Below are 12,320 nucleotides of genomic sequence, written 5' to 3'. Positions count from 1 at the left end.
ATATATATATATATATATACACATACACACACACACACTTAACCTTTATTTATGCAGGTAATGGAAATAACTGAGAACCGATTCTCGTTGAGTGAAAGTGGAAGACCTTCCACTTCCCCTTCGTTGTGTTGGTAGTGTATTTTGGGTCATGACCTTCTTGCATCATGAAAAATCTCTTGATTTGCATGCATTATAGACTTCAGAATTTATACTTTCATTATTTTTTTCGTTTGAAGAATGCAACAGTCTGGTGAAGTCAATAGGTTATGCCACAAAATATTAAATGACATGCTATTCACTTTAAGTATTTGGAAGGGACTGCACTTCGAAGAGTGCTATTGCCACTGTACATTTAGTAGAATTTGCCTGTCCTCAAAAGTAATTCAATCTTTAGGCTAGGACCTTTGCCCCCCAAAAGTGTAATCGGCTGCCCATTGGCCTCATTGGGATACAGTAATTCGGCCCGGGTTTATAAAAAGACTCGACTATGCAGGCGGAATACACTCCAGGCTGCAGTTTCGATTACTGAGATGCTGCATTCAAAGCCGTTGGTTATTTCCTCATCATGACAAACTACGCTCGAGTACTATTTTCACCAGTGCCCGTTGTTAATATTTATCACTCTTACAACTTCTTCTCCGTTAACCTCTTACCTGGAGCGATGTGGTTGACTGTGCTAGTCATTTTAAAGTTAATCAGAATAAAACAACGCTTGAATAAAAACACCACTAACTCACAATTGTCGTGTTCGCAAAGTTAGTTATATCGTCAGTGCGATCACTTTGCTTCTTGTATAACTCTTTAAATGCGATAAATCTATGTAATGTTTGTTAGCAATCACATTATGGAGATTTATATGTGAGAGGTGCTTAAGAGAACAGCAATGCGGAGTGGACGTGACGCCAAACATAAGTAAGAGCTGAGGCACCACCGTAACCCAGGAAGGGTTCCCTTCTGTTGAGCATTACGATTGCTGGCCTAATAAAAAAACAGGTTGGCAGCAGTCCTGTGAAGTCCGTGCCCTTCTTACCATCGTCAGAAATCTCGGTTGTTGCGAATAGACGCTGCTATCGAACCTTACCCGCCCGGGAGCCACACTGCGCGGATGGGAAAAAGCAGTTAGCTGGTGTGGAGGAGCCAAAGCTGGGCGGTTGTGGGCTGTTAAAATGGAGGATGACGAGGTTGCAGAGAGCTGGGAGGAAGCGGCAGACAGCGGGGTAAGAAACGCAGATCGAGCAACCTTTACAAGCTTTATGCCGATTTATTAAGTTCCAGTGATAAGGCAACGTCCGGATACATTATTCGGTTCGATCAAATTCGTGAGTTATAAATAGCCAGACTGTAACTCCCCAACAGGCCTAGCTGTCTCGCGACCACCTAGGTCAACAGGAAATGTTATTTTCCAGCACATCCGTGATTTTCTTTGGTACATGCTTTTCAGTTCCATTTGCTTTGTGCATAAATAACATTGTCATTAAGAGCCGCTCTTTGCTGAAATAAGGGCCGCAGTACACTGCAATGGAACGTCATGGTAGTATGGCTAAAATTAGTCACAGCGACTTTAGTCAGTTAATCTCAGAGTCTTTGTTATTATTGACTACTTTATGATTGTATATGTCCATACGAGGTCGTAGTGTTGGGAGAATTTGATCGTTTTTGGCGTGGGGCTGAGTTTCCTTTATCGTAGAAGCTATGAGTGACGCCACTTCCGTGATTCCCGTTGAGTCGGAAATCCAAGATGGATGCTTCCTATGAGCTTTGTGTTGTTTCCACGCAATTGAATGTTTCAGCTTTTTTTTCTTGCCTCAGGAGTCCTAAACAGCAATCTCAACACCAATATTAAGATTATAGTCAATTCTTTTACTAAATAGGGGGCAACACAATACTAACGTTGGGGTTGCCCTAACCACGGTAACCACTGATGTCAACAACTTAGCATTGCACTCTATTTTATACAGTGCAGTCCAAAACTCTTATACCTTCATCAGATGTGTTATTTTAACAATGACATAATCTTCATGTGTAACTACAATGCCAATAAGTAGAGTGTAGAACAGAAATAAATAAATTGGTTCATCTGTTTGTCAGTTAGCAGACTACTTCATGGTTTTATTGGCACCAAAAACACTGCTTGTCCAAATCCTCACCAATAATTTTCTTCCATCTAGTCTCATGCACATCTCACCAAAACATTTGTGGAAATTGGTTTCAAATCTGCTAACCATATATGTCCCGTTATTTTCTGATTCACAATATCTAAATGAATAGTGTGAAAAGTTTATTACAAAAGTAAACCTGGTGGTGGCCTAAGACTTTCGCACAGGACTGTCCAAATAAGCACAATTGTATTAGGCTTGTTATAGTTGTAATGTCCGTTCTATACTCTTAAGAAATTACGTTGTACGTTCAAATGAGGTGTTAACCTATTTTGAGTTGAGTTTGTTTCACATTTCTGTCATGATGTCTGAAGATATTTCTTAAATATACTACATATGTAAAAAAATAATCTTGTACTGTATCTCTTCAGGAAATAGAGAGAAGACTTGAGGCAAAGCTGAAAATAAACCAGCAGACAAAGTAAGCACAGTAACTAATACGTAATGCAAAATAAAATAAAATGGATAAAAATGGATTTTAAAAATTAATATTAATATTGTTTGGTGAAACCTTATCTGTGCAGGAAGTCCAGTTCAAGTTCACCTGTGAGAACTGCGATTGTAATCCAGGATGAATCTCTTCCTGCAGCACCACCGCCACAAATCAGAATTTTAAAGCGTCCGTCAAATAATGGTACTGCGGGAAATCCTGCATCCTCGTCTCGACCTTCCCAGCAGATGAAGTCTTTGGCGCAGCGGGAGGCGGAATACGCCGAGGCTCGTCGAAGGATTCTGGGTAGTGCTTCATCAGATGATACACCTCAGGACAATCCAGGCCAAGAGAGGTAAGACTTTTCGGCAAAAGAACAAAAACAGTTTTTTTGTTCCTATCAAAATTATTTACTGGGTTCCCTTCTTTACTCTAGGCCAGTTCGTATGACTGCGCAGCCACCAGAACCAGTTCGTCCCAACAATCATGTAATCCGGCAGCCCACCGGGCCTGATGGCACCTCAGGCTTCAGACTTGGCAGATAAACCAGAGCCTCCTGCTATTAGTGGGTCAAACGTGTTCCGAAGACCAGTGAAAGGGGTGTGCGGTATCAAGAGCAGAGTGGTGTGTGAACATTTGAAACATGAAGATAAATAATGAACTCATCCACCCTCTCTCTACCCAACTTACTGGCATGCTCTTTGCCATCCGCCTTGCCTTTTCACTGTGTGGAACAATAGGAGGGGCTGGCAGAGATTAGCCACATCCCCTCGCCTGTTCTACGCTATAAGGAGGCTTTTGCCTAACATCCCTAAACACTGTGATACTTTGCTATACCATGAGGTGCCCTTTGACTCTTACTCGTTCGCAGGCGAGTGCCAGGATGGCAGGCGTCAGTCCCTTCCAGGTGAATTAAGTCAGTCTTGGAACAACCCCTGGAAACATGTAAACGAATGAGCTGGCCCTTCCTTGGGAAGTTGCAACGGGCCATGGCTGCGTGCCCTCCGGTAAGATTGGTTCAGGTGGTCAAGTATTTGCGTTTAAGTAACTCTGGTATTAGGCACTGGACAGAAAGTCAAGCTGGTGTCACCCTTAAGTCATTGCGCATGTTGCTTTTTGTGTTTTAATACAGAAGGGGCACAAAAGGAAAAGTGCACGGTCCTAATGGGGTGGTAGTAACTGCCGAATGCTCGCCCAGATAAAATATTCAAAGATTTCATTATTCAAGCAATAACAAATGTATTCCTTCCTCATTTTGTTTACGGCCTATTGTCAGTGTTGCGCTTTAGTTCAAATGGTCTCTTGTTTTAAATTGTTTGATTGGCATCCAGTTTTTTGTTTCTGAGGTTTTCATTGTGAAGGAATTCAATAGACACTTAGTTTATTTCAACAGAAGAATTACCACATCAAATTGTAGAAACTTTTGAACAATCCAACTTGTTTCTGAATTGAACGTATTTGCAAAAGTGTAGTGCATTTGGTTTGCTTGATCTGCAGCCAGTTGGTCAGTGTCAATCAAAGACTGCAGCAGTGCTAAACAAATGACTTGGTTGCCAAGGCAACCCAAGAAAGGAGAACATGTTCACTACCTTGATATTACATCAGGAATTATGTCTGACTTTTGGATTACAGTCAAATTTAACTATTTTGTACTAATTTGGTTCTTTTCTCACATTTTACACTGTTGTCAGATGTTCACAACCCCTGAGACAAAAGATTGCAAATCATGAAAAATTTCTAATCAGCTTGCCATTGAGAGCAGTGTTTTTAAACGTTTGACACATTAATGCCTTAAATTCTAAATGACCAACATGCTTATTCATCTGGTGCTCACTGCACTTATGAATGTAGCGTTCCGGTTAGTTTTAAGCAAGTAGAAAAAAAACACACAACTGGTTACAAAAAATTTTAAGGATCCCTCCATGATCATGTTTGCCGCTACAAATATTTACTTTTAAAAGAAGTGATCTAATGAAATAGTATGTTTTATATTTCTGCTAAACTGCCTAAAAACTCGCTTATAAGTCATGTAGGTGCACAGATGGGTTTTTTTTTCACAAATGACAAGTAGAAATCTGTTATGTACTTGAGTTTGTGTTTATTTTGATATTTGATTTGTTCTCTGTTCTGCCTGTGAATGGAAGAGCCTCATCCTCTATTCATGGTTCTCACTAGGTTTCTGACTGACTCGTGGCAGTGACATTGAAACTTGGTAAAGGTCATAGCATAGCACATCTTACTAAAACTCAATTGCTTTCGCAAAACTCAGGGTAGCATACTCATTCTCAAAACCCAGAACTGTACCATTGCTGCAATGTCATTGAGTTGGGACAATTGCTTGCTTGGAAGCGCATTCATCTTTGAATAAGGCACAAATATAGATACACCTGATAAATTCTGAAAATATTTGATTCAGTATGTTACAAATGGGAAGCCAATCAATAAAATGAAATTTCGATTTTTAAGTAATGCTCACATTATCTGTAACTGTCATAAATGTGTGATTATTTGATCTCATGAAGCTCATTTCTGTTCTATCACAGCATCAGTAGTGGTGTGAGGCTTAATGTCATATTTAGAATCCTGAAAACACTGATGGAAAAAATCCCTTTAATAAACTCACCATGAAATAAAATGTCTTGTTAGTTTTTTAATGTGAAGTAGTTCATTCCTTAGGTGGAAGTTTGTATTAATGTGAAGTGCGCATCACCTCATAATTTTCTGTATTATGTTCTACCCATGTACAGCTCTTTGTTGCAGCTGTGGTTGTTTTTTTTTTTTAGGTGTTCTACAAATAATAGCGCAAGTACAATACAGTACGTACTGTACTGGCTTCGTTTACGAACAAATACTTTACAAAAACATTAATCCTCCCGTACAGTGGTGGCGCTGTAGGAAACTCGCCGGGCTTCTTTCGAGGTCTGGTCGGTTTTCTACCAAGAGCGGCTGATGTGTGCAGTGAAAGTCGGAAGTTTGAGTTTTACCAAGTGACACTTAACGAAATGGCAGAAGACAACAGTTATGAATCGATGCTCTGTGTGAAGCCCGAGGTTCACGTCTACCGGATTCCGCCACGGGCGTCCAACCGTGGATATCGGTAAGAAAAATGTTCGATTCACGAGACGTACGGAACTGTCAAGTAGCTAGCTGAATGTTGCTAGTGTGTCCCATTATCGGACACCCACTTTGCGTCGACACTTTATTTTCTATTTATTTTCTATTAGTAACGTATCCGCCTTTCAAATCAAAAACGAATTGAAAGTCCATGAGCCTAAATAGAGGGCTGATTTACGAACATACACCTTGGTTGTGTGAAGCTGTGTTTTCCAGCACTACTTTATTCACAAGTCGGTCATCATTTTTGGGCAAACTTTGTTTTGTGTTTACTATAAGTATCTATAGATTTTCTGCCTCGTGGTTTACCGTACACAGTTTTTACTATTATTTTATATATCTCCAAACTTAAAATTGTTGCCCAAACTTGCTCAGGTCTTCTCCCGACACATGGAAAACCCAGACCTAGCTTGCTTCTGTCAGTTATTTTTGTGTGTGTATTAGAATAAGAGGTCAAAAGAACAAATTTGAAACAAGAACAACAAACCAAAGAGCAAAACATGTCATCAGGTGCCCATTGTTTCGCTCCCTGTCAATTGCCACAGTAATGACTTCCCTTTATAGGATTAGTTTTATCCAGCTGGCACCAAAATTCAGGATTAACGGTTCTGTTCTGACTTGTTGAGAACTTTTGATTTCACTTCCTCTTGCTGGATGAAATGGCAGCTACTTGTGTTAAAATGGTAAAGTCTTCTGGTTTTGAAAATAAAAATACCTCCTTACTTTTGTTCCACTCACGTTCTCTGTGAAGATCTTTCTCTGGATGGGAACCGAGACCAAGTGGCCCCTAATTCTTGTTTGAGTCTTTGTACATTACCCTTTATCACGACAGGGCAAATTGTGGAAAGAAATCTTAATCTATCCCTAAAAAATGTATAACTTGGCACAGAAAAATAACCTCACATCCTTGTGTGTTATCATTGAATGTTGAGCAGGTTTTATAAGAAAGACCATCTTCTCATATCTGCCAAATAACCCAGAATGATCTGCAGGGTGTTGCCTCTGAGCAATTTTTTGGGAGGAACTGGCCCTCACCGCCGTTTGTTTACAGTGCTGCTGACTGGAAGCTAGATGAACCCGCGTGGAGTGGGAGAATGAAAATCACCGCAAAAGGAAAGCTGGCCTACATCAAGTTGGAGGACAAAAACACAGGTGTGTTCATGCCAGTTTCTTCATATCGTAAAACCTTTATTGACTGTCGGCAAGTAACATTTTGACATTCTTAACTGCCATACAAGTCCCCACTAGTGCTCAAGATTCTGCTGCTGCTTTCATTGAGTCCACTTTTTTTTTTCACGTGATGTCCGATGCATGGTACAGTCTAGTTTTCCCCGTAATGTTTCCAGATATATTTTTCACAAAGCCTATGCTTGAATGGCCAGATGGTACAACCTTTGGTACAGTTCAAGTTTGAGGTACTACTGTACCCTGTTTGTGTTTGCAGGAGAGCTTTTTGCCCAAGCTCCAGTTGAACAGTACCCGGGTTGTGTGGTTGAAGCCGTCACAGACTCCAGCAGATACTTTGTGATCCGGATAGAGGATGGAAATGGTAAGACACTTAAAAAGGAATATTGCTTCGCCAAAATGAAACATGTCACATTTCTTCCAGCAGTCATATGTTCACATGTGACACAAAATCTTTGATATCAATGTTTTCATCGTAGGCCGTCATGCTTTTATCGGTCTGGGCTTTGCTGATCGGGGAGACTCCTTCGACTTCAATGTTGCTTTGCAAGACCATTTTAAGTATGTTACGATCACTCACTTTTATTGTAGTACATAAGATGTCATCATGCCAACTATATTTTTCAAGCTGTAGGAAACTTGAATGGATTTTGGACTTCAAGGCACAATTTGTAGTTAAGCTGCACATGATAGTTTGATGCCTTGTCCATCTCTGTTGTTAGAGACATGTAAAGGCTAATTTACATGTAAAGGCTAATTTTCGTAGCATTAGAATCAAATATCCAGATGTGTGAAGTATTAATGGAATTAATCTGCTTTCTTAAACCCTTCACTGACATCACTGAATCATGGCAGCTGTGGCTGTGAAAAGGAAGACAGGTTGCCTAGCTTTAAGACCTCATTTATCGTTTTTTCTTAACATTTGGACATAAGTTCTTTACAAGGCAGTAATTCCAGTTAATTGTACAACAATCAGTTATATACTTGGCATATGACTTTAAATGTTTGTGTATAGTTATACAGGTACATGCTCTTATTTCTAAAGGTGGGTGAAGCAAGAAGGCGAGCTGGCCAAAATGGAAGCAACCCAGAGTGACGCACCAAAGCTTGACCTTAGCTTCAAGGAGGGGCAGACCATCAAAATCAGCATCGGGGTGAATATGTTCCTCCAGTATTGCGGTAAATTGGACAGACAGCCTTTTGCAGAATAGGGACATTGGTAGAAATGGTTTGTGTCCTTCTAGAACATCAAGAAGAAGGATGCATCTGCTGCTAAGCCGCGCCCCGTGGCTGGGGGTCTGCTCCCACCTCCACCTGGTGTCAAGGCGGGAGGTGTCATCCCACCTCCTAGCAGCCAGCACACAGTCACACCTGTACAACAACAACAAACAAACACTGGTGACTACATTTCTGTTCACACGATTACAATAGCTGTGAAAGTATGGCCACTGAAAAAATAATGCTGAATAAAGTCGAGATATTTTGAGTGCAAATTGCGTTGAAATCTATCAAATTCAATAGCGTAAAACAAATTACACCACTTTCGCCTTATATTTATATGTGGTGCATCTTCATTGAATAGAAATGCTGGATTTTAAAATTTAAATTGATGGCCCTCCATTTTCCCAACTATTCTTGAGGAAGGCTTACTTTCATTGGTTGCTGTACTTGCATTGTCAAAATGTTGACTTATTTTCCATCATACATTAATAGTTGCTGTTATTCATTCGTACTTGCAATACAGACTAAAAGTAGATGCAACCATTGGCTCATGCTCACATACTTCCTTGCTCCAGCATGTCTAACGTGATGCTTACTTCATTTTCAACACTTGTATTTAACCCATCCTTATTTCAGTCCCTCTTTTAGACTTTGGGTCCTCTGCCTCTGAAACCCAACCCAGCGCTGACTTGTGGGGGGATTTTACATCTGCAGCTTCTAAGTAAGTTTTATGTTAGGATGATAGCATAATTGCCCCAGTCATTTAAAAAAAAAAAAACGTTTTCGGAAAATACAAAAAAAAAACCAACAAATTGAACAAACCAATAGAGTCCGGTAGTCTCAATTCAATTTTTGCGGATTACCATGAGATGGATGAATGAGAATCTACATTAGACAAAGAAAAAAAAAAGTTTTTGCAAGCAAACCCTAACGACCCCCCCAAAAAATGTATGTAGGTATATAGATTTAAAATTTGTTTTAAATTATTTGTGGCACTAGGTTAAAAATGACTGGGGATGACTTAAATTACGTTTAGGTTTTATGATATCATATTCATTCCCTCATGTATATTTTGTTTTGTTCATGGTTCTTCTAAATCAATTTCTCAATGCTCCACAGCTCCAGTAAAGATGCCGTAAAATCCGGCTGGGTGCAGTTCAGCTGAGTGGGACAAAATGTGCACACACTCCGGTTGCATACATTCCATTGGAGGGATGATTGTGTGGGGAAGAAAAAGAAGAAGTGGGAAACAGGGAAAACTGGTCCGATTAACTCGCAGTACCCACTCCGTGAGGGTCACGGACCAACTTGCTCTCGAGGAAATATGGTCACATACATTAACGTATGTTTTTACATTTACAATCATCCATTTTCACTCCCCTCTTTGGGAGAACCTGTAAAGGTTGGAGTTGCTTCCCTCAATTTTTGCCTTAAATCAATCACCACCTCATTTTTTAGGATCATCACATGGAATCCCTTGATAATCTGTGCAGGATCAAATTAGATGTGTTTTTCCCTTCAGGCAGGCTCATCCTGTCACACTTCATTTTTCAGACAAGGATAGTAAAACTGTTTTTATTTTATTTTTTTCTTTATCAAATTCTTTTTTATTACTTGGGATTGATTTTACGGGGACCTGCAATACAGAGCTCATTAGTGGTTAAGTTGCTATGTTGATGAATAGTTTTGCATGGCTCCCTTTAACGTTAATCTAAATAATTTTTAAACATGATTACCATTTCATGTTTTCAGGTTTGACTTTGTTTACCCCGTATGTTTTTGTCCTTTTAATGTGCCTTTTACCAAAAAAATGACTTCAATCTTATTCAAAGTTGCACAGAGTATTTGATTAAGTGCCTCTCAAAAAAGTGTATAAAATGTAAACCTCTTTGTAAATAAACAGTGTATTTCCTGTTCTGTTTTCCTCTATAATAAAATGCTTTAGTTTCATTGGTGTATTTTAGATTTTCTTAAGGCAGTAACATATTGAATTAGCACTGTGACTGAAATGTTTTTAACTGATACATTTACACGTATTTATATTACAATTACATTTATTAAACAGAGTTTAATGTCATTAATCCCCAAATGCCCTCCTTCACCACAGCAACATTTCACAGATGTTTTCAGACCACTGCAATTTCCATCTGCATCGATTTCAATAAAAGCTCCTGAGATAAACTCTTTTAGGTTATAGTAGCATCAAGCAAAGGTTAGGATTCCTAAATAGGATTTCACTGATTAGGCCCTACAAACAGGGTCTAGGTTTGTATTTACTTGTATTTATAAGAACACTTGCTTTGGCCTGACATGCAATTCTGAGAGAGCAACTGTTACTTAAAAGAAAATGCTCATAATACACAATAAACTTGTTTTATTGTTGCATCATAGTTTTCATAAATTTATGACCCATATAGAAAGTCAACCTGGATAGGAAAAAAGTTCTCTGTTATATACATATTGTCTACAGTTTAATACATCATACTGTACTGAGTCACCATTGTTTTCAATATTTAGGAAAAAAAAGTTTGTATTTTGGGGGAACCATGGCCCATTTTCTACTGAAAACCTCGGCGGTTTCTAATCGTTTTGTCATATATATTTTATGTGCATTTATAATGGCCGTCAATTATACGCGGGTCTTCGCTATTCGCGGTGCAGCCCGGTCCCTGTCACCCCGAATAGCGTCCACTGAGGTTGAACTGTTGACATTGTAGAGATTTAAAGTGCAATGTTATTAGAGCGAAAACTTAGTAAGTTAACACTTTTTACCTTGATTGTTAGTGCAATGATGTCGATCACAACTCACTTTCTTTTTACTGTGCAGGCTTTTGAGTCTCATGACTCCTCCATGCGTGTGTACTGTGGAAGTCCCTCCCCGGAAAAAGAAGCGTGGGGGTCAATTCGGAAGCAGACGACTGCGGCAGTGAGTGAGTGGCTGCAATTCCACCGCGGATGTTACGTACGCTGACTGGATGTGATTTGCCGCGGTCTCCTCCCAAGAAATTCTGAACGACAACGTTTGAATTGTCTCAAGAGGTGAGCAACGGTGATGTCTGCGACCTGCACATGCGCATTATCGAGAAAGGATAGAGCGCGCTTCCACGCTGCTTTTGTTTTAGCTGACTGTCAGTTTCATGTTGTGAATCGAAGCGTCCATCGTTAGCATCAACAGAGGATAAGTTAAAGTGAAGTTGGGCGGATGCTACGCGGCCTAATGATTAAACAAGTTCTCGTTGCACCTTTTGCACTAAATCATAATGGACGCGGTTGTTCCCTTTTGCGCCATGGTTCAAATTATGGGAAGTGCACGCCCTATATGCAATGTGATAATGAACGGGAACTTAAATCTGAAGTGGAACTTTGGTTACTTTTAGATCCATGCGATTGGAGATCAACGGGTGGGACGTTAAGCGTATGCAAATAGTTGAGAAAACACTGTTCGGGGCGCCTGCAGAAGTAAAAGTGATTAGGCTGGCCACAATTGACGTCACTCATGGCCGGAACACTTCATTAGGTACACATAATATCCGTAACCCTCCACCACACACACACACACACACACACCCACGCACACACACACACATGTTAGTGGAACTGTCAGATGACAATCATTGTATACATGAATTGAAAATACCGTATCTTCAAAATCGACAGTTCAAGATGTATTTGTTCGCTACGCAATCTTGTGTCATGGGGACCACAGATGCTTTCTTTGCTCGTCTTAACTGTGTCCCACAGGGTTCTGTTTTGGAGCTTTTCCTGTTTTCTCTCCAAGTCCGGTGTGGGACTGTGCTGTGACATTACACTGTTTACTTAAAACACTTTGTTTTCTGCTTGTTTTTGTTGATATGGACAATAGACTGGTCTTAGTTTGGAACCTTTGCATTGTTGGGTCAGATTGAGGGTGCACCCTCACGGTCTCTTTAACCTTAGATTTCAGTGTGTACTGTAGGTAGTTAGTTGTGATGGTGAAGTTAACACGTGAATGTAATGCCCTCACATTCAGTGAAAGTCAAGTGTTAAGACCAGGCGGGGGTCTGCGAAGGGGCTTGTTTGGTATTGACACAATCCTCTGTTAGTCACTATGACAATCCTAACAAAGTGGTGCAGAGATCCTCATTCTTAATGTTACATTCACGTTCCTTTTACAGAGATTTGTTGGAAAGTTGTTGACGCAAGTATTCCACCATTGATGGATGGATAGATACATA

At 40.0% G+C, this 12,320-nt stretch overlaps 3 protein-coding genes and 1 long non-coding RNA gene across 4 annotated transcripts in view; 3 read left to right on the top strand and 1 right to left on the bottom strand.

The window, feature by feature from the left end:
• The first annotated feature begins 762 nt into the window (after window positions 1-762).
• Window positions 763-5,221, top strand: LOC147142120 (SUZ RNA-binding domain-containing-like). The gene is made up of 4 exons (XM_086041668.1): window positions 763-1,217; window positions 2,528-2,577; window positions 2,681-2,941; window positions 3,023-5,221. Exons 1-4 carry the CDS (start codon window positions 1,167-1,169, stop codon window positions 3,129-3,131), a joined length of 471 nt encoding a protein of 156 aa, XP_085897794.1. The 5' UTR covers window positions 763-1,166; the 3' UTR covers window positions 3,132-5,221.
• Window positions 5,222-5,472: 251 nt separating this feature from the next.
• Window positions 5,473-10,056, top strand: necap2 (NECAP endocytosis associated 2). Its single transcript, XM_086039574.1, has 8 exons — window positions 5,473-5,683; window positions 6,752-6,852; window positions 7,145-7,249; window positions 7,365-7,446; window positions 7,931-8,039; window positions 8,130-8,283; window positions 8,743-8,827; window positions 9,226-10,056. The coding sequence occupies exons 1-8, from the start codon at window positions 5,589-5,591 to the stop codon at window positions 9,269-9,271; spliced, it is 777 nt and encodes a 258-aa protein (XP_085895700.1). The 5' UTR covers window positions 5,473-5,588; the 3' UTR covers window positions 9,272-10,056.
• LOC147142118 (uncharacterized) lies at window positions 7,766-12,268 on the bottom strand. The gene is made up of 2 exons (XR_015088014.1): window positions 10,879-12,268; window positions 7,766-8,256 (listed from the first exon to the last, which is right to left on the bottom strand). It is a non-coding gene; the product is annotated as an uncharacterized LOC147142118 (long non-coding RNA).
• Window positions 10,984-12,320, top strand: part of crocc (ciliary rootlet coiled-coil, rootletin) — a 24,304-nt gene continuing 22,967 nt past the window's right edge. The window contains exon 1 of the mRNA XM_086039572.1: window positions 10,984-11,145. The gene's annotated coding sequence lies outside the window, so the exon portion shown is untranslated. The remainder of the gene's footprint in view (window positions 11,146-12,320) is intronic.

Source organism: Filicampus tigris, chromosome 9 (genome assembly GCF_054856515.1).
Source record: "Filicampus tigris isolate MCC_2025a chromosome 9, RoL_Ftig_1.0, whole genome shotgun sequence".
Taxonomy (NCBI): domain Eukaryota; kingdom Metazoa; phylum Chordata; class Actinopteri; order Syngnathiformes; family Syngnathidae; genus Filicampus; species Filicampus tigris.
Note: the sequence above shows the minus strand (reverse complement) of the source record. Positions and strands in the feature narration are given on the sequence as shown.